The 21826-nt window shown below is 43.0% G+C and overlaps 2 protein-coding genes across 2 annotated transcripts in view; one reads left to right on the top strand and one right to left on the bottom strand.

Annotated features, from left to right (window-relative positions):
- LOC144458910 (leukocyte elastase inhibitor A-like) overlaps positions 1–21826 on the bottom strand; it is a 256223-nt gene that overhangs the window by 220823 nt on the left and 13574 nt on the right.
- Positions 5639–16538, top strand: LOC144458902 (leukocyte elastase inhibitor-like). Its single transcript, XM_078162732.1, has 10 exons — positions 5639–5744; positions 6285–6472; positions 9012–9149; positions 9989–10129; positions 13148–13265; positions 13755–13897; positions 15068–15145; positions 15400–15489; positions 15571–15751; positions 15980–16538. The coding sequence occupies exons 2-10, from the start codon at positions 6290–6292 to the stop codon at positions 16198–16200; spliced, it is 1293 nt and encodes a 430-aa protein (XP_078018858.1). The 5' UTR covers positions 5639–5744; positions 6285–6289; the 3' UTR covers positions 16201–16538.

Raw genomic sequence — 21826 nt, 5'->3', positions numbered from 1 at the left:
TACTTGGAAGATGCCTTTTCAGTCAACTGATCATCACCTGGTGGTGAGTTGGATCAGATAGTGGGGGAGGCTGACAGACCTGGTAAGCCCAAACATGAAATGAGGGTGAATTAGGAATGTCTGGCTGAGGACCCTGGCTGTGAGGGGTTTTTTTAGAATTCACTCATTTACCCACCATTTTGTTGTTTTACTTTATCATGGACCAAAGAAAAGTTAGGGTGGAGTGCTTTTGTTACGGTGCCAAAACACTGAATTTCCCATCTGCTGCATAAATCTGATTGTTTTGTTGTTTTAAGCTTCACATTACACTTAATATTCCTAAATCAAAGCTGCAGCAAGGTATCAGAATTAGCAAGCAGTGGGCAGTGGAGCAGTGGGAAATGAAGTATAAAATACTCTGGAACCAAAATCTCAGACTTCCTCACCAGGTGACATCACCAAGTTTAATCATTAATCATTCCCTTTATTTTGGGTTTCCTATCACCTTGAGCAGATAGTCTGGCAGTTTGCTGCACTGCTTTAACTGCATCCGCATCTGCATCTGCGACTGCATCGCAGACCGCCCATCTGTTGGCTGTGCCTCCTCCGATGCCGGTTTCTGTTCCTCAGTGAAGCAGAGGACCTGGGGATGTAAATGATAGTTTCTCTTATTAAGATAACTTTGTGTGTGTGTGTGCGCGTGTGTGTGTGCAACTGCACTCTCTGGTGACTAACTTGTGTAATAAACCTCTCCACGCCCTCTTGTTGAATCGCAGACACACACACCAAGGCATACATGTGCAGACACGTTGTCTTCACCACAACTAACGCCTAACTCACTCACTCCCAGGGCTAATGCCCTCTTGTTAACTGTAAATGGTCAACCGTTAACATTTACCACAATGTATTACCACTATTAACAATAAACTGTGAGGCTGTCCCTTGCTTTGGCTCTGTTTGTATTCATGGCCTCATTCATCAGCTTCACATCTGACTGAATAATTGCTCCATCGGCATCCAATGTGTGCAACCATTGGGTACAAAGCCAAAGAAGGCACAATTCATTCAAACCAGGCTATCGGGTTTAAGGTTTATCCGATAAAATCAAATAATTATGAAATAAATCAAATGATGAAGCAACCGTCTCTGCAACTCCCATTCCTATTTCCCTTTATTATCTCCCAGGTGCAAGGGTGTGTAATACAGAATGATCATGGCTTGTTTGCTTAATCTCAAATTTCTTTTGTAATTTGCAAAGTACGCTGCTTTAACAGCACAGTTTTGTTCTGGGGTCACTCAAATCTGGACAGTGGCTGCAAGTGGTCAAACTTTTTGAGTGCTGGAAGAAGTTTTCACATCCTTTAGTAAAAGTGCAATACAATTCTGTAAAAGGTAAATGAACGGAAGTATTAAAAACAAAATGAGAGTAAGAAAAATTAACTGGCAACTGATGACCCTCCAGTTCCCAAGCGTCATCAGTTCAAGTCCCTGTATGAACCAAGTATCGCAGTGGGATTGGTAGCTGGAGAGATGCCAGTTCACCTCCAGGGCACCGCTGGCACGCCACTGAGCAAGGCAATGAACCCCCAGCTGCTCGGGTATCACTCCAAGGCAGCCCCCTCGCTCCAAAATCTTTCTATCTAATGCATGTATAGGTTCTGTTTGTGCATGTGTGTGTATTTTGGGTCTGTGTGAATAAGACAACAGAGTGAAAAGAAATGTAATATCCCCTCTGGAATTAATTAAGTATATCTTCATCTTCTTCTTCTCCTTAAAGCTACAACAAAATGCAGTGACAAGTATGATATTGGCCTCTCAAATGGAGTAGATGAAGTGGAATAAAGGTTTGAAGTCGGAGAAAATGGAAGTACTCATGTAAAGTACAAGCACCTTAAAATTTTACTTCAGTACAGTAAATGTGCTAAGTTACATTCCACCAACAAAATTCACTCAAGAAAGGATCATATCGCTCACATTTTGGCTTTCATGCTTTCTTTGCTGATCATTTTTGTGATCTACAAATCAGGAATTGAACCATTCCTCCTCCGATTTTCCGAAGCAGAATGGAATAGATCCCTGTCATTTCTGCTGACGCAGGAAGATAGAATGAGTAATCAAAGCATGTGCAGGCACTTTCACCTGCCACACCCAACCAACGCTGCCAGATAGTTACATGTAGGTAAGAGCTTTCCCAGTGGAAATTTGGATCAGAGCCCTCCTGTCATCTCTAACACCAGTGTGTATGTTCATTCATCTTCTAACCGCTTCATCCTCTTGAGGGTCGCGGGGGGGCTGGAGCCTATCCCAGCTGACATCGGGCAAGAGGCAGGGTACACCCTGGACAGGTCGCCAGACTATCGCAGGGCTGACACATAGAGACAAACAACCATTCACACTCACATTCACACCTACGGACAATTTAGAGTTATCAATTAACCTAGTCCCCAATCTGCATGTCTTTGGACTGTGGGAGGAAGCTGGAGTGCCCGGAGAGAACCCACGCTGACATGGGGAGAACATGCAAACTCCGTACAGAAGGGCTCCCACACCCGGGATTGAACCGGCAACCCTCTTGCTGTGAGGCGACAGTGCTAGCCGCCCAACACCAGTGTATGTCAGTGCTTTTAAAATTACTTGGAAGATGCCTTTTCAGTCAACTGATCATCACCTGGTGGTGAGTTGGATCAGATAGTGGGGGAGGCTGACAGACCTGGTAAGCCCAAACATGAAATGAGGGTGAATTAGGAATGTCTGGCTGAGGACCCTGGCTGTGAGGTCTTCAACTCCTTCCTCTAGAGGCATTTTCTTTACATCACAGGGGATGCTGGGGGACATGGAGTCCAAGTGGGCCATGTTTAAAGCCTCCACTGTGGAGGCTGCTGCCAAAAGTTGTGGTTGGAAGACTATCAGTGCTTCTTGTGGCGGCAACCTAAGAACCTGCTGGTAGACACTGGCAGTGAAGGAAGCCTTTTAGGTCTGGTTGACCCAGGGATCGCCTGAAACAGCAGACGGGTATTGTTTGCCCATAAGGCCAAGCACAAGGGCTGCAGCTGAGGTGGTTGCCAAAGCAAAAACCCAGATTTAGGAGGAATTTGGGGAGGCTATAGAGAAGGACTTTTGCTTGGCCTCATGAAAGTTCTGGGAAACCATTAGACACCTCAGGAGGGAAAGCAGGGCTGCTCTCAGGCTGTGTTCAGCAGGGGAGGACAACTGCTGACACGGACTGGGGTTATTATCAAATGGTAGAAAGAGCATGTAGAGGAACCTGAAGGTAAGGGGATTTGTCTTGACATGTCTGGGAGGTGATAGCATTGTTGGAAGGGACACTCCCAAGTTGTATAAAACATAAGTACGAAACAGTTAAAGGTTTGCAAAAGCTGCTTAAATTCATATCATATGTTATTAAGAGATTGATGCCTACCTATTTAAACTTTTTAAAAGCTAATTGTGTTTCACTCAGTCAGAGAAACATATCTTGTCTTATTTAACTTTTCAGGTAAAATATATGCAACAGTTTATAGTGTGATGAATAATGCTTTGCTCTGTTTCAGACAAAATGGAGACAAGAGCCCCATCCAAGATAACCAAGGCCAACACCACCTTCCTTCTGGCTTTATTCAAAAAGCTGAGCAATGAAGACAAGACCGGGAATATCTTCTTCTCCCCGTTCAGCATCTCTTCAGCCCTGGCTATGGTGATGATGGGGGCCGGAGGCAACACGGCCACACAGATGTCCAAGGTACAGTACACACACACACACACACATACACTGTGGAAGTGAACAGAGTTACAGTTCTCATGGTATCAGACCCATTTGGGTGTGTTTATACAAGCATGACATCAAATGTCTTTGAAAGATGGTTGATCTGGTTCATCAAGGTGTTGGAGGCGTGTCAGCCAAAACAGCCTCACAATGTCCAGAGGCTTTAGCGTCTCAGGGAGAAGCTCACCCACATCTGGTGCCCTGCCAGGGATATTCCCCCGAGTCTTCAGACTCTGCCCCCTCCACAGAAGATGTGGTGGTCTGGTTCAGGTTCCTCTACATGCTCTTTCTACCATTTGATAATAACCCCAGTCCGTGTCAGCAGTTGTCCTCCCCTGCTGAACACAGCCTGAGAGCAGCCCTGCTTTCCCTCCTGAGGTGTCTAATGGTTTCCCAGAACTTTCATGAGGCCAAGCAAAAGGGCTGCAGTTGAGGTGGTTGCCAAAGCAAAAACCCAGATTTAGGAGGAATTTGGGGAGGCTATAGAGAAGGACTTTTGCTTGGCCTCATGAAAGTTCTGGGAAACCATTAGACACCTCAGGAGGGAAAGCAGGGCTGCTCTCAGGCTGTGTTCAGCAGGGGAGGACAACTGCTGACACGGACTGGGGTTATTATCAAATGGTAGAAAGAGCATGTAGAGGAACCTGAACCAGACCACCACATTTTCTGTGGAGGGGGCAGAGTCTGAAGACTCATGGGAATATCCCTGGCAGGGCGCCAGATGTGGGTGAGCTTCTCCCTGAGACGCTAAAGCCTCTGGACATTGTGAGGCTGTTTTGGCTGACACGCCTCCAACACCTTGATGAACCAGATCAACCATCTTTCAAAGACATTTGATGTCATGCTTGTATAAACACACCCAAATGGGTGTGATACCATGAGAACTGTAACTCTGTTCACTTCCACAGTGTGTGTGTGTGTGTGTGTGTGTGTGTGTGTGTGTGTGTACTGTACCTTGGACATCTGTGTGGCCGTGTTGCCCCCGGCCCCCCCGGTACACCCTGGACAGGTCGCCAGACTATCGCAGGGCTGACACATAGAGGCAAACAACCATTCACGCTCACATTCACACCTACGGACAATTTAGAGTTACCAATTAACCTAGTCCCCAATCTGCATGTCTTTGGACTGTGGGAGGAAGCCGGAGTGCCCGGAGAGAACCCACGCTGACATGGGGAGAACATGCAAACTCCGCACAGAAGGGTTCCCACGCCCGGGATCAAACCGGCAACCCTCTTGCTGTGAGGCGAGAGTGCTAACCACCACACCACCGTGCTGCCCTGTCTTTGTTCAATTATGCAAAAATTTGTATCTGTCCCTCACAATTGCTTCAAGATCCATAGTGATGGAGCTTTTGCAGCCGTAGCACCTAAATGTTGGAATGCTCTGCCTGTTCCCACACGGCCTGCTGGGTCTGTGGTTTCTTTTAAAAGCCAACTAAAGACACACCTGTTTAGACAGGCATTTGGGTAACTTGTATACAGTTAGGGTTAGTTTATTGTATATTACTGATTAGTTTGACTTTATGATCAATGGATACATTGCTGCTTGTTTTTTGTAACTGTCTTGTAAGGTGTCCTTGAGTGCTTTTGAAAGACACCTAGAAATAAAATGCATTATTATTATTATTATTATTATTATTATTATTATATAAACTATTGCAATCTATCAACTAACCAACTGTAGACTACACCTTGTCTTCACCTCAGCATCCATGCATCCATTCATCCATACATACATAAATCCATTCATTATGTTGGGTGTTTGTGTTTGCAGACTCTTGCAAAGCACACCCATTGCACAAGACAAAGCAAAATATGGGTGGGTGTGACTTTCACTGATGGGTGTGATTTCCAGACGCTGTCTCAAGCTGCAGCCTGACTTGCACTTGGGTGTGTCAATAGTGTCAATATAAAATAACAGAGATGTCTCAAACAGAACATATCCTCCTGTAACTGAATCATTCCAGATCACCTGTTCCCTCGAAGAAGAGTCACTGTCAGTAAGTACAGAATGTGCCTTCTTGTCATTTGATTTTAATGATAGGAGTGATGGCAAAATAAAACAGGGGTGAACCAGGCTTTATGCAGCCAGTGTCCTTCTGATTAATGTCTTTTTCATGTGGTTTCCAAAGACAACAGTGGTGGAGTACTGATGAGCAACATCTGTGTGATTTTACTGAGTTTGGTGAGATTTCACATTTGTTTAACAATCTAAATCGATTCAGATTTATCAGTGAGTAAAAAGTTAAGGGAAAAGAAGGTAAGGGGATTTGTCTTGACATGTCTGGGAGGTGATAGCATTGTTGGAAGGGACACTCCCAAGTTGTATAAAACATAAGTACGAAACAGTTAAAGGTTTGCAAAAGCTGCTTAAATTCATATTATATGTTATTAAGAGATTGATGCCTACCTATTTAAACTTTTTAAAAGCTAATTGTGTTTCACTCAGTCAGAGAAACATATCTTGTCTTATTTAACTTTTCAGGTAAAATATATGCAACAGTTTATAGTGTGATGAATAATGCTTTGCTCTGTTTCAGACAAAATGGAGACAAGAGCCCCATCCAAGATAACCAAGGCCAACACCACCTTCCTTCTGGCTTTATTCAAAAAGCTGAGCAATGAAGACAAGACCGGGAATATCTTCTTCTCCCCGTTCAGCATCTCTTCAGCCCTGGCTATGGTGATGATGGGGGCCGGGGGCAACACGGCCAGACAGATATCCAAGGTACAGTACACACACACACACACACACACACACACACTGTGGAAGTGAACAGAGTTACAGTTCTCATGGTATCAGACCCATTTGGGTGTGTTTATACAAGCATGACATCAAATGTCTTTGAAAGATAGTTGATCTGGTTCATCAAGGTGTTGGAGGCGTGTCAGCCAAAACAGCCTCACAATGTCCAGAAGCTCACCCACATCTGGTGCCCTGCCAGGGATATTCCCCCGAGTCTTCAGACTCTGCCCCCTCCACAGAAGATGTGGTGGTCTGGTTCAGGTTCCTCTACATGCTCTTTCTACCATTTGATAATAACCCCAGTCCGTGTCAGCAGTTGTCCTCCCCTGCTGAACACAGCCTGAGAGCAGCCCTGCTTTCCCTCCTGAGGTGTCTAATGGTTTCCCAGAACTTTCATGAGGCCAAGCAAAAGTCCTTCTCTATAGCCTCCCCAAAATACAGAAAATGCCTCTAGAGGAAGGAGTTGAAGACCTCACAGCCAGGGTCCTCAGCCAGACATTCCTAATTCACCCTCATTTCATGTTTGGGCTTACCAGGTCTGTCAGCCTCCCCCACTATCTGATCCAACTCACCGCCAGTTGATGATCAGTTGACTGAAAAGGCATCTTCCAAGTAATTTTAAAAGCACTGACACACACTGGTGTTGGGCGGCTAGCACTGTCGCCTCACAGCAAGAGGGTTGCCGGTTCAATCCCGGGTGTGGGAGCCCTTCTGTACGGAGTTTGCATGTTCTCCCCATGTCAGCGTGGGTTCTCTCCGGGCACTCCAGCTTCCTCCCACAGTCCAAAGACATGCAGATTGGGGACTAGGTTAATTGATAACTCTAAATTGTCCGTAGGTGTGAATGTGAGTGTGAATGGTTGTTTGTCTCTATGTGTCAGCCCTGCGATAGTCTGGCGACCTGTCCAGGGTGTACCCTGCCTCTTGCCCGATGTCAGCTGGGATAGGCTCCAGCCCCCCCGCGACCCTCAAGAGGATGAAGCGGTTAGAAGATGAATGAACATACACACTGGTGTTAGAGATGACAGGAGGGCTCTGATCCAAATTTCCACTGGGAAAGCTCTTACCTACATGTAACTATCTGGCAGCGTTGGTTGGGTGTGGCAGGTGAAAGTGCCTGCACATGCTTTGATTACTCATTCTATCTTCCTGCGTCAGCAGAAATGACAGGGATCTATTCCATTCTGCTTCGGAAAATCGGAGGAGGAATGGTTCAATTCCTGATTTGTAGATCACAAAAATGATCAGCAAAGAAAGCATGAAAGCCAAAATGTGAGCGATATGATCCTTTCTTGAGTGAATTTTGTTGGTGGAATGTAACTTAGCACATTTACTGTACTGAAGTAAAATTTTAAGGTGCTTGTACTTTACATGAGTACTTCCATTTTCTCCGACTTCAAACCTTTATTCCACTTCATCTACTCCATTTGAGAGGCCAATATCATACTTGTCACTGCATTTTGTTGTAGCTTTAAGGAGAAGAAGAAGATGAAGATATACTTAATTAATTCCAGAGGGGATATTACATTTCTTTTCACTCTGTTGTCTTATTCACACAGACCCAAAATACACACACATGCACAAACAGAACCTATACATGCATTAGATAGAAAGATTTTGGAGCGAGGGGGCTGCCTTGGAGTGATACCCGAGCAGCTGGGGGTTCATTGCCTTGCTCAGTGGCGTGCCAGCGGTGCCCTGGAGGTGAACTGGCACCTCTCCAGCTACCAATCCCACTGCGATACTTGGTTCATACAGGGACTTGAACTGATGACCCTCCAGTTCCCAAGCCACCCCCAAAGTTACCCTCTAGTTGCCAGTTAATTTTTCTTACTCTCATTTTGTTTTTAATACTTCCGTTCATTTACCTTTTACAAAATTGTATTGCACTTTTACTAAAGGATGTGAAAACTTCTTCCAGCACTCAAAAAGTTTGACCACTTGCAGCCACTGTCCAGATTTGAGTGACCCCAGAACAAAACTGTGCTGTTAAAGCAGCGTACTTTGCAAATTACAAAAGAAATTTGAGATTAAGCAAACAAGCCATGATCATTCTGTATTACACACCCTTGCACCTGGGAGATAATAAAGGGAAATAGGAATGGGAGTTGCAGAGATGGTTGCTTCATCATTTGATTTATTTCATAATTATTTGATTTTATCAGATAAACTTTAAACCAGATAGCCTGGTTTGAATGAATTGTGCCTTCTTTGGCTTTGTACCCAATGACAGCCTCACAGTTTATTGTTAATAGTGGTAATACATTGTGGTAAATGTTAACGGTTGACCATTTACAGTTAACAAGAGGGCATTAGCCCTGGGAGTGAGTGAGTTAGGCGTTAGTTGTGGTGAAGACAACGTGTCTGCACATGTATGCCTTGGTGTGTGTGTCTGCGATTCAACAAGAGGGCGTGGAGAGGTTTATTACACAAGTTAGTCACCAGAGAGTGCAGTTGCACACACACACGCACACACACACAAAGTTATCTTAATAAGAGAAACTATCATTTACATCCCCAGGTCCTCTGCTTCACTGAGGAACAGCAACCGGCATCGGAGGAGGCACAGCCAACAGATGGGCAGTCTGCGATGCAGTCGCAGACACAGATGCGGATGCAGTCAAAGCAGTGCAGCAAACTGCCAGACTATCTGCTCAAGGTGATAGGAAACCCAAAATAAAGGGAATGATTAATGATTAAACTTGGTGATGTCACCTGGTGAGGAAGTCTGAGATTTTGGTTCCAGAGTATTTTATACTTCATTTCCCACTGCTCCACTGCCCACTGCTTGCTAATTCTGATACCTTGCTGCAGCTTTGATTTAGGAATATTAAGTGTAATGTGAAGCTTAAAACAACAAAACAATCAGATTTATGCAGCAGATGGGAAATTCAGTGTTTTGGCACCGTAACAAAAGCACTCCACCCTAACTTTTCTTTGGTCCATGATAAAGTAAAACAACAAAATGGTGGGTAAATGAGTGAATTCTAAAAAAAAACTCCCCACAGGTTATTTTATATGAATGTTATAGCTGTTAAAGCTTGTTAAAGTTTGGTCTGGTTTTGCCTTCTTCCACTTTCTTTTCAAAAGGTGCCGAAAGTCTCATAAAGAAAAATTAAAAGTCATGGGAGGTTTTGCAGAAAGTCATTCTATCTACAGTAAATGATGAGGACAATGTCTCCAAAATCATCCATTTTATGTCACTATCACTGGGCAGCATTTAGCACATACACAATGGCCACTATGGTAGCATTATTCAAAAAGAAAAGACCGACCATGTAATAAAAGTGCAAAAAGTTTAATTTTCTCTCTCCATAATGGTTGCCTCTGAGTGCAGTGTATGCAACGCTGTAGCACGGAGCACCAGCATTACCAATGATTATGGTGTCTATTCTCATCATTTAACAGTCACACAATCCCAATGACCCATATTAATGTTGTCTTTTCTCTGGCTCAGTGTGTCTTTGTAACACTCAGTTCTTCTCTGGCTGTTTGCAGCACCTGAAACCCCAGGATGATGAAGAAAATGTCCACAGCAGGTTTGCCAAGCTGCTGGCTGCCATCAACAAGCCAGATGACGCCTATGCTCTCAGCACTGCTAACAGGCTGTATGGGGAGAAGACCTATGAGTTTAAAGAGGTATGTGTATGTGAGCCTGTTGTGCTCAGACACCGATGAAGCAAAGCTGTTTTAGTTTTAAGGCCCAGACAAGAGTTTCTAGTATCTTAGTACTGTAGTAACACTTCTTACATATATATATATATGTATATATATATACAGTACAGGCCAAAAGTTTGGACACACCTTCTCATTCAATGCGTTTTCTTTATTTTCATGACTATTTACATTGTAGATTCTCACTGAAGGCATCAAAACTATGAATGAACACGTGGAGTTATGTACTTAACAAAAAAAGGTGAAATAACTGAAAACGTGTTTTATATTCTAGTTTCTTCAAAATAGCCACCCTTTGCTCTGATTACTGCTTTGCACACTCTTGGCATTCTCTCCATGAGCTTCAAGAGGTAGTCACCTGAAATGGTTTCCACTTCACAGGTGTGCCTTATCAGGGTTAATTAGTGGAATTTCTTGCTTTATCAATGGGGTTGGGACCATCAGTTGTGTTGTGCAGAAGTCAGGTTAATACACAGCCGACAGCCCTATTGGACAACTGTTAAAATTCATATTATGGCAAGAACCAATCAGCTAACTAAAGAAAAACCAGTGGCCATCATTACTGTAAGAAATGAAGGTCAGTCAGTCTGGAAAATTGCAAAAACTTTAAATGTGTCCCCAAGTGGAGTCGCAAAAACCATCAAGCGCTACAACGAAACTGGCACACATGAGGACTGACCCAGGAAAGGAAGACCAAGAGTCACCTCTGCTTCTGAGGATAAGTTCATCCGAGTCACCAGCCTCAGAAATCGCAAGTTAACAGCAGCTCAGATCAGAGACCAGATGAATGCCACACAGAGTTCTAGCAGCAGACCCATCTCTAGAACAACTGTTAAGAGGAGACTGCGCGAATCAGGTCTTCATGGTCAAATAGCTGCTAGGAAACCACTGCTAAGGAGAGGCAACAAGCAGAAGAGATTTATTTGGGCCAAGAAACACAAGGAATGGACATTAGACCAGTGGAAATCTGTGCTTTGGTCTGATGTGTCCAAATTTGAGATCTTTGGTTCCAACCGCCGTGTCTTTGTGAGACGCAGAAAAGGTGAACGGATGGATTCCACATGCCTGGTTCCCACTGTGAAGCATGGAGGAGGAGGTGTGATGGTGTGGGGGTGTTTTGCTGGTGACACTGTTGGGGATTTATTCAAAATTGAAGGCACACTGAACCAGCATGGCTACCACAGCATCCTGCAGCGACATGCCATCCCATCCGGTTTGCGTTTAGTTGGACGATCATTTATTTTTCAACAGGACAATGACCCCAAACACACCTCCAGGCTGTGTAAGGGCTATTTGACGAAGAAGGAGAGTGATGGAGTGCTGCGGCAGATGACCTGGCCTCCACAGTCACCGGACCTGAACCCAATCGAGATGGTTTGGGGTGAGCTGGACCACAGAGTGAAGGCAAAGGGGCCAACAAGTGCTAAACACCTCTGGGAACTCCTTCAAGACTGTTGGAAAACCATTTCAGGTGACTACCTCTTGAAGCTCATCGAGAGAATGCCAAGAGTGTGCAAAGCAGTAATCAGAGCAAAGGGTGGCTATTTTGAATATAAAACATGTTTTCAGTTATTTCACCTTTTTTTGTTAAGTACATAACTCCACATGTGTTCATTCATAGTTTTGATGCCTTCAGTGAGAATCTACAATGTAAATAGTCATGAAAATAAAGAAAACGCATTGAATGAGAAGGTGTGTCCAAACTTTTGGCCTGTACTGTATATACATTTGAATATTTTGCCAGATATTTAATACTCTATTGTTTTTAAAACTGGGTCCAGTAAGTGACCCTGTCCCTAGGAACCCACTGGCTATTCTGGTTGGTACAGGTTGTGAATGTTAAATTGTTGTTATTGTACTTAGTGTTCCTATAATTTGAAGCATTTTCCGGCACAAGAATTTCCTTTGGGATAAATAAAGTTCCATTGAATTGAATTGACGTACAAAACCAACATCAAAGATCTTGTGGCAATAAGGCTGACTGTTGCGTCGCATCATGTTGCCTGTGCCTCGGCCAGAGTTTCACTGAATACACTGCAAAGACTACAGTCAGCGGCCAACTAGCACGAATGTTGTGAGCCTGCGTGAGAGGAAATAACGCTCCATAGCAGCAGGCAGTGATAGTCTGTTCGTCATAACAAAAAGGGTGACTGGAAAACTGATAGGACGGATTCGAGAGGCTAGTTAGCCTGTTGGCTCATTAACACAAACAATTATAAACCATTTCTGCCAAAGAGTTCAATAGCGCAAAAAAATAATTGTACCTCATAGAGCATGTTGGTTGACTTTAGCTTTTTACTTTTCTCACTTCATTTCTTTTCCTGCACACTGAGCTGAAGTCAGAGTGACTTCATTCAGCGACAGGCTCTGCCCAAATCTACCACTGCCCGGGTAACAGACGCTTACCAACAGCTCGGCAGCTGACCATCAAAGTAGGCTATAAGAAGAGAGATACTTACTTGTATACAATATAAAGCGTATAGATTTGATAAATGCTAGGTAAACCATCTGTATCTACATAACATATTACTTGACTGAGTTTTTTTAAACTGTTCATATGATTTCATTTCTGGTTATGGTGGTGAAACTGTTGGATTTTTCAGACTTTAGAGTTTCAATTCAGCCTTAAAGTTTGCACAGTATACCTTTTACTTGTGTAAACTCCTGCCATACAGTTGCAGTAAAAAAGTGGCACCTGTGTTGCTCAACCAGCTAACTCTATGATTATGTGATCATTCAACAACCAGAAACCATTAAACCGTAAAATTAAAATGCAAAAGTTGAAGGAACTGAATGCGACTAATGATTGATTGACCAGCCCTGTTCTCTGGGATTAACATATCCATCCTGTGTTCAAAGAACTAAAAACTGTCAACATTCAACTGAAATTCATGCCAATAAAATAGTCGTCTATTTCTTGACATCTCTCGTGTTTGTTAATGGATTAATGTGAGTATTTCACTGTGCTTTTTATGATTCCAGGAGTTCTTAGCAGAAACCCAAAAACACTACCAAGCCGAGCTGGAGCCTGTGGACTTTATGAAAGAGTATGAGGCAGCCAGGGTCCACATCAATGAGTGGGTTGAGGAGCAGACAAAAGGTAGATCTCATATTGACACACTTATCACATAGACTGAAATTGTTGGCCCCCACCCAAGCCTTTTACACCTCAAATTTGACCGAACTTTGGATGAAAACATTACTAGAGCTGCCTGTGTCTCCTTCTTAAAGATGTACTTTGCAAGATTTTCCATAAAAATCAATTTATAGACTCACAATGAAATAATCCCTCTCTGCCCTCTGCCTGTATTTCCTTTTTATTTTCTGTGTTCAGGATGTTTTTGGGTGTGTAGCTGCACAGCGTTTGGGTGAGGTCATGGCTTTATAAAAAGGTAGCCACCAGGTGACACTATAAGCAGCAGGCATCCAAGAGACACAGTGCCAAAAAAAACACAAATACAGCGAGGCGAAAGGCCAAACAGAAGTGAATCTGTGGTTGGTGGTAGGGTTGGCTGCCTAGCATGTTTATAAAAAATTACTGACAATCCTGCATAGTACCTTCAGTGATTTGCTCATTACTCTTCACAAGGTAAAATCAAGGACTTGCTGGTAGAGGGCGTGTTGGACGACAGGACCAAGCTGGTACTGGTCAATGCCATCTACTTCAAAGGCTTCTGGAACCAAAAGTTCAACAAGGATGAGACTGTTGATGCTCAGTTTAGAATTAACAAGGTAACCCTGCACAAAAACAGCTCAAGGTGGAGAAACACCTGAGGAACAAAAGCAGCACTCTGCGCACAGTTAACCTGAGCTCTGTAATGCTGTAGCTGGCATGTGCAGGGCACTCTAATCATAGACCATTACAAAGCTGTGTTTATTTTTCTGGACGGGATTTTTAAGCTTGAAAGTGATCTGTCTTTAAGTTTTAAAAAGTTTGTGGTTTGATCTGCCGTAACTCAGTGAAACCACTGGTGTGCAAACTGCAGCAGACTAGAAAAGATTTTATCCAAGTTCTTCCCCAAATAAGAAATAGTTTGGGAACAATGCCAGCATTCTTGTTGGTCATAGAATTTCAGGGATATCCTTGAATTACATCCTGGAGCTGTGTTGATATGACACCCCATCCCCGCTGCAATTACACTCTTGATGCCAGAGCATTTCGGGAGTTTTCATCTGAGAAAACGACTTAAGCCCCTTTCCAAAACCCACTAACACCCACTAACATCTGGCTTTTGTATTTAATGGGAAAGATTACAATTGGCTTTCTCTCCCACGACAAATGACTCCGCAGAAGTGATGGGTATTTATCAGCTCAGGCTGTTCTCAAGCACCATGCATACATTTTCCTATGAAAAGGAATGCACTGAATATCGCACATATCCCTCGTAATCATGATCCAGTAATCTGTGTATAACCCACGTGCTGGGGAAGGCTGCAATCATGTGACCAATCCGCTGTAGGAAGCAAAGAATAAAGAGGGAGGCAGTTTGGGGAGGTGGATGTGTCAGATAAAACAACTTTGCCCGGAAGACTGGGGTTTGTAACTATATGAAGTTTGAATCATCTTAACGCACATCCTCACCGTGTTTCTTTCCTAAACATAACATAGTCTATTGCCTATTTTTAGCTGGTTTTCTGGGATTTAAAAACAACAACACTGATTTTGATGGAAAACATGGTATTAGCATGTCTTGTGAAAAGTTTTACCAGACTGAAAAATGCAAAGACATCAGGCATTCACTATAGAAATGAAATGTTTTGAGTCTGTCTAGTGACAGAAAACCAGAGATATGCTCATAAACTCAGGTCAGAACTATGATATACAGATCATTATTTTGATGCATGATGTGATGATAACTCACTTTAAAAAAGAATGCTTGTTCTGTTTGCCTCTGTCTTTAGAGTGACACTAAGCCGGTGAAGATGATGAGCCAGAGAAGTGAATTCCTTTTCATCGTGGTTCCTGATCCCAGTTTCAAGGTAAAGTCCATGTTTTACATCAGTATGGTTTTGCCCATTCTATTAAATACAGTGGACAGATTGACCATGATACAAAGAACAGTTGGTTTCATTTTGATAATGACTGAAACCATCAGACTTATGGTTTTTACCATAATTTCCATACGTAACTAATAGAGACGGGGGCTTTTTTTCTCCAAATACCAACGTGTTTCTCAGGATGAATAAATCAGATTATTTTAAAATGAAATGAAAACCTCAATGTGTTTGGACAGATCCTAGAGATGCACTATAAAGGAGAAGAGCTCAGCATGCTCATCTTCCTGCCCAATGACATAGAGGACGACACAACAGGCTTGGAGAAGGTAGGACACATATGCACATACAGTGAACAAATGCACCATTATAAACAGACAGACTAATAATCTATACTGTATTCACACTAGCTGGAGGCGCAGCTGACCTATGAGAAATTTGTGGAGTGGACTCGTTCAGACCTGATGCGTAAAACTGATGTTAAAGTGGGTCTACCTCGATTCAAGCTGGAGGAGACCTACAACATGAAAAATATCCTGATCAACATGGGCATAGTGGACGCATTTGATGTCAGAAAGAGTGACTTTTCGGGTGAGACACAAACTGCATTCCTATTTTAGGAGCACAACATACGTGACCAAAAAAAGAAATCCAAACATCATAGAAAACCCACACCCAAACAAAAATGTTGTTAAATGCACTTGAAAATTAAACAAGCACAACGAAAAACAAGAGCCAGTAATGCAAAACACAAGGTAGCCTGCATCTCTCATTTAGTGTGCATGATAAAGCAATGGACTCTCTCTGCTCTGCTAACAGGCCTTTCCACAGCCAACAACCTGGTACTGTCAAAAGTCGTTCACAAGAGTTTCGTGGATGTCAATGAGGAGGGAACTGAGGCTGCTGCTTCCACTGGTGTCACTTTAAAACCTCGCTCTCTTCCATCCATGTTCGTCGCAGACCACCCCTTCCTCTTCTTCATCCGACATAACCCGACCAACAGCATTCTCTTTGCTGGCCGATACTGCTCTCCGGAGTAAGCACTGCTGTGTGTGCTGCAGACGTGGATGTCAAACCAAACCATCCCTCCTTCATAAAATCAAGAGACACATTTAAAGAGACATTTTTTTGGTCACTCTGTCTCTTTTTGGTTGTTTTGTGTCTCTTTTTGGTCATTTTGCATTTGTTTGTGTCTCTTTGCAGATGTTTTACATCTCTTTTTGGTTATTTTCTCTCCCTTTATGGTCACTCTGTGCATCTTTAGTCATTTTTATCTCTTTGTGGTTGTTTTGTGCCTCTTTGTACTCAATATGCATCTGTAAGGGGGGTGAAGGGATCAGTGTATTTTGAATAAAAAGGATTCTTTGGATCAAGTGGAGAGCAAACTGGATAACCAATGTGTACAAAAATGTACTGATAAATTACAATAAAACCCAGGCTAAAAACAATTGAAACTTACAAGAAATTAAAATGTCCTAAAAAGAGCAAGTTTAAAACAGTCCTTTAAAATGGCCTAAAATGATATGTAATTTCAAATGTCTTTATTTGGGGGAGCAGATTCATCGGTGCTGGGGAACACTGTCCTTGTGGCAGGACCGCACCAACTTGTCTCTCTGCCACCATACCCTGAGGCCCTCATAAAAAAAAAAAAAAAAAAAAAAAAAACAGGAGAGAGAGAGAGATGAGCTGTAATAACAAATCCAACAAGCCTGGGCCGACTTTGTTTCTTTTCCACAGAACTTTCAATAATGGGCAGTTATGGTACTCACGCTCACGTCATTTTACGATGCTGGAGCACCGCTCTGTCCTGCCCCAGGTTGGCGGCTCCTCCTTGCCCCCTTGTTAGCCTCGCTGCTTTACACAGTTCTTTTGCTTCTCCCAACATGGCTTCCCTGGCACCTCTGTATAGCAGCTGTTTTGTCTTCTCCTCCCTAGCGCACCATTTGCTGCTCCTCCTGCATCCTTGCGCCTCACTGATTAAAACAAAGGGTTTATACAAAAAGGTAAAAGCTCACAGATGCAGGTATTTACACTAATCAGGTCACTTCTGCTGGCCTGGAGTAAAAACACATTAAAAAGTAGCAGATGCAATTTCACAATAAAAGCATGCAAATAAAACTGAACACTGGAGTAAAATAATTTAAAACAATATGTAAAACAACTAAATAGAAGATAACCACTGCAAAAAAATATGAAAAGCACAACATGCATGAAATCTAAATATAATAATAATAATAAATTTTATTTGTAACGCACTTTATATTTAACGAAAAATGTGCTACAACAGCAAGAAAAGAAAAAATAAGTTAAAACAAGAGTTAAAAGCAGTTTATCAAAGTAACATGAGCAAAAATTACAGATTAAAAGATTTTTTAAAAAGGTACGTTTTAAGGCCCTTTTTAAAACAATCAATTGACTGTGGAACCCTCAGGTGTTCTGGGAGGGTGTTCCACAGTCGAGGAGCAGAGGAGCAGAAGGCTCGATCTCCCAGTGTGCGGCTCTTAGTCCTTAAACCATGGGGTTTATTTGAGCACTCCAGAAACTCCAGTAACACTCCAGGGGGTAAAAGACTCCGTCCCAAACTCTGACTCTTCTAGCGCAACACACACACTTCATAACTTTACACACATACTCGTTTACCATTCCGAGTGGGGACCCCCCTCCCCTCTCTGCTCCACCAATCTCCAGCCCGCACACTGACTGACAGCGTAGCCGGTAAACAGAGCTCAGCTGTTTATTTAGCCTAGCAATATCTCTGGACTATAGTAGCTGCAATGGACGACTTTGAACGCGATTTTGAAGAGTTTCTTGTAGCGGTCACAGACCCAGAGCCATACCTGTTTGAGCCGGAGCATACAGATGAGGAACTCCATGTGTTTGATGCTGAGCGGGCGAGAAGAGAGGCTGAATGCACAGAATGGGATTCGGTGCTACTGCTGTCATCGTTGGGGAGATATATCACTTGGGGGGAGAAGTCTGTGGCTGTTGGTGGAGCGGAGTGAGCGTGCTGAGGTCTGGGGGGTGAGGAGTTCTTTGAGGTACTGGGGGGCATTGCCATGGATGCACTGGAATGTGAGGAGGGAGACTTTGTAGTCGATCCGAGCGGAGATGGGTAGCCAGTGTAGTGAGTGAAGAATGGGTGTGATGTGCTCATATTTACGTACTCTCAGCAGGATTCTAGCGGCGCTGTTTTGAATGTGTTGTAATTTCTGTATGCTCTTGCTGGGAATCCCGCTGAGAAGTGCGTTACAGTAGTCGAGTCTGGAGGAAATATAATGATAATATATTAAAGTATAATATAATAAACAATAAAAAAACATCACTTCTGGCATGTTACAATGCCAAGTAAGGTCCTATAGTTGTAGCCTTAGTTGCCAGTTACTTTTTCTTACTCTCATTTTGCTGTTAAAAATCACTAATTTGTCTCTTTCTACCATAGATTTTAATCTTTACACTTGTTGAACTGATATCTGGCAGAGCAATGGAATCCTATCTATATACTGCCCTCTAGTGGTGACACTGTGTTACTACACCTCTGTGCTTGTGTCGTCATTGTTAAAGTCAATGAAGTTAAAGTTAAATTGTGGACACAATTACACAGGGACACTTCCGGTAAGTATTTTCAAAATAAAAATAATAGCATCAGATGTTGCGGATTATGGCCACTGGAGGGCAGTATTTACATGTGCTTGTATTACATCGGATAATTAAACGCTTTGTGTAACCATAAGCTCTACCAAGCTTCAAGGCAAGCATAATAGTATATAAAAACTATTAAAGGGCCAGTGTGTAAAATGGGTTGAAAACACTGACATCAGTGGTCAAATTCTAGATTGCAGGGCTCACTCGCTCACCCCTCCCGTCGGGTAAATGACGGTGGCCTCGTAGGGACAAAAAGCCTTGCGCACAAGTTTTTCAGGAGTAGGTGTATCTAGCGATGAGGTGAATATTTATTTAGAAATCTAAACCATGTTACGATATTGTAATGAATCACTCACGAGCAGGAGACCAGAGGAGCATTCGGGAAAAAGGCCAGTTTATTTGAGCACTCCAGAAACTCTGGTAACACTCCAGGGGGTAAAAGACTCCGTCCCAAACTCTGACTCTTCTAGCGCAACACACACACTTCATAACTTTACACACATACTTGTTTACCATTCCGAGTGGGGACCCCCTCCCCTCTCTGCTCCACCAATCTCCAGCCTGCACATTGACTGACAGTGAAGCCGGTAAACAGAGCTCAGCTGTTTATTTAGCCTAGCAATATCTCCGGACTATAGTAGCTGCAATGGACGACTTTGAACGCGATTTTGAAGAGTTTCTTGTAGTGGACACAGACCCAGAGCCATACCTGTTTGAGCCGGAGCATACAGATGAGGAACTCCATGTGTTTGATGCTGAGCGGGTGAGAAGAGAGGCTGAATGCACAGAATGGGATTCGGTGCTACTGCTACCATCGTTGGGGAGATATATCATCAGGTGGAAAAGCGCCGCAGAGAGTGCATCATAAGGAGTGAAGTTGCGTCTTCTTTTCCTTGCAGATGACGGTTTGGGTTCATTCTCTCCTGTTGCGTGGTAAGTGTGGTCCATTCGCAAACTTTATGACTAAAAAACTTTTCACTACTCTCTATCGACGAACTACTAACACTCTCTGCTGTTTCCTCCTCCTTCTTCCTTCCTTCCGCTGTCTTCGTTGGTTCATTTATACACGCGAAACGCGTTCTCTGGCTGGCTGGATTGTCCACTCGGTCTGCCTTACATACATGGCGGCGCAAGATGGCGACCTCTCTAAAGCAAGGCCCTTGCTATATATATACAGTACAGGCCAAAAGTTTGGACACACCTTCTCATTCAATGCGTTTTCTTTATTTTCATGACTATTTACATTGTAGATTCTCACTGAAGGCATCAAAACTATGAATGAACACATGTGGAGTTATGTACTTAACAAAAAAAGGTGAAATAACTGAAAACATGTTTTATATTCTAGTTTCTTCAAAATAACCACCCTTTGCTCTGATTACTGTTTTGCACACTCTTGGCATTCTCTCCATGAGCTTCAAGAGGTAGTCACCTGAAATGGTTTTCCAACAGTCTTGAAGGAGTTCCCAGAGGTGTTTAGCACTTGTTGGCCCCTTTGCCTTCACTCTGCGGTCCAGCTCACCCCAAACCATCTCGATTGGGTTCAGGTCCGGTGACTGTGGAGGCCAGGTCATCTGCCGCAGCACTCCATCACTCTCCTTCTTGGAGAGTGATGGAGTGCTGCGGCACTCCAGTGTTTGGGGTCATTGTCCTGTTGAAAAATAAATGATCGTCCAACTAAACGCAAACCGGATGGGATGGCATGTCGCTGCAGGATGCTGTGGTAGCCATGCTGGTTCAGTGTGCCTTCAATTTTGAATAAATCCCCAACAGTGTCACCAGCAAAACACCCCCACACCATCACACCTCCTCCTCCATGCTTCACAGTGGGAACCAGGCATGTGGAATCCATCCGTTCACCTTTTCTGCGTCTCATAAAGACACGGCGGTTGGAACCAAAGATCTCAAATTTGGACTCATCAGACCAAAGCACAGATTTCCACTGGTCTAATGTCCATTCCTTGTGTTTCTTGGCCCAAACAAATCTCTTCTGCTTGCTGCCTCTCCTTAGCAGTGGTTTCCTAGCAGCTATTTGACCATGAAGGCCTGATTGGCGCAGTCTCCTCTTAACAGTTGTTCTAGAGATGGGTCTGCTGCTAGAACTCTGTGTGGCATTCATCTGGTCTCTGATCTGAGCTGCTGTTAACTTGCGATTTCTGAGGCTGGTGACTCGGATGAACTTATCCTCAGAAGCAGAGGTGACTCTTGGTCTTCCTTTCCTGGGTCAGTCCTCATGTGTGCCAGTTTCGTTGTAGCGCTTGATGGTTTTTGCAACTCCACTTGGGGACACATTTAAAGTTTTTGCAATTTTCCGGACTGACTGACCTTCATTTCTTAAAGTAATGATGGCCACTGGTTTTTCTTTAGTTAGCTGATTGGTTCTTGCCATAATATGAATTTTAACAGTTGTCCAATAGGGCTGTCGGCTGTGTATTAACCTGACTTCTGCACAACACAACTGATGGTCCCAACCCCATTGATAAAGCAAGAAATTCCACTAATTAACCCTGATAAGGCACACCTGTGAAGTGGAAACCATTTCAGGTGACTACCTCTTGAAGCTCATGGAGAGAATGCCAAGAGTGTGCAAAGCAGTAATCAGAGCAAAGGGTGGCTATTTTGAAGAAACTAGAATATAAAACATGTTTTCAGTTATTTCACCTTTTTTTGTTAAGTACATAACTCCACATGTGTTCATTCATAGTTTTGATGCCTTCAGTGAGAATCTACAATGTAAATAGTCATGAAAATAAAGAAAACGCATTGAATGAGAAGGTGTGTCCAAACTTTTGGCCTGTACTGTATATATATATATATATATATAAATGTATATATATATATATATATATATATATATATATATATATATATATATATATATATATATATACATAAAAGCATAATTATTAAGCATAATATAATTTTATTTTATAACGATCATACACTTGTATAAACATATTAATGGGTAGAATATTCAGATTCAGATTCAGACTGACAATAAACCATGCCAAATATTACACACTG

The sequence above is a fragment of the Epinephelus lanceolatus genome, chromosome 20 (assembly GCF_041903045.1).
Source record: "Epinephelus lanceolatus isolate andai-2023 chromosome 20, ASM4190304v1, whole genome shotgun sequence".
Classification (NCBI taxonomy): Eukaryota; Metazoa; Chordata; class Actinopteri; order Perciformes; family Serranidae; genus Epinephelus; species Epinephelus lanceolatus.
The sequence above is the reverse complement of the archived record's forward strand: the minus strand, read 5'-3'. Positions and strand labels throughout refer to the sequence as shown.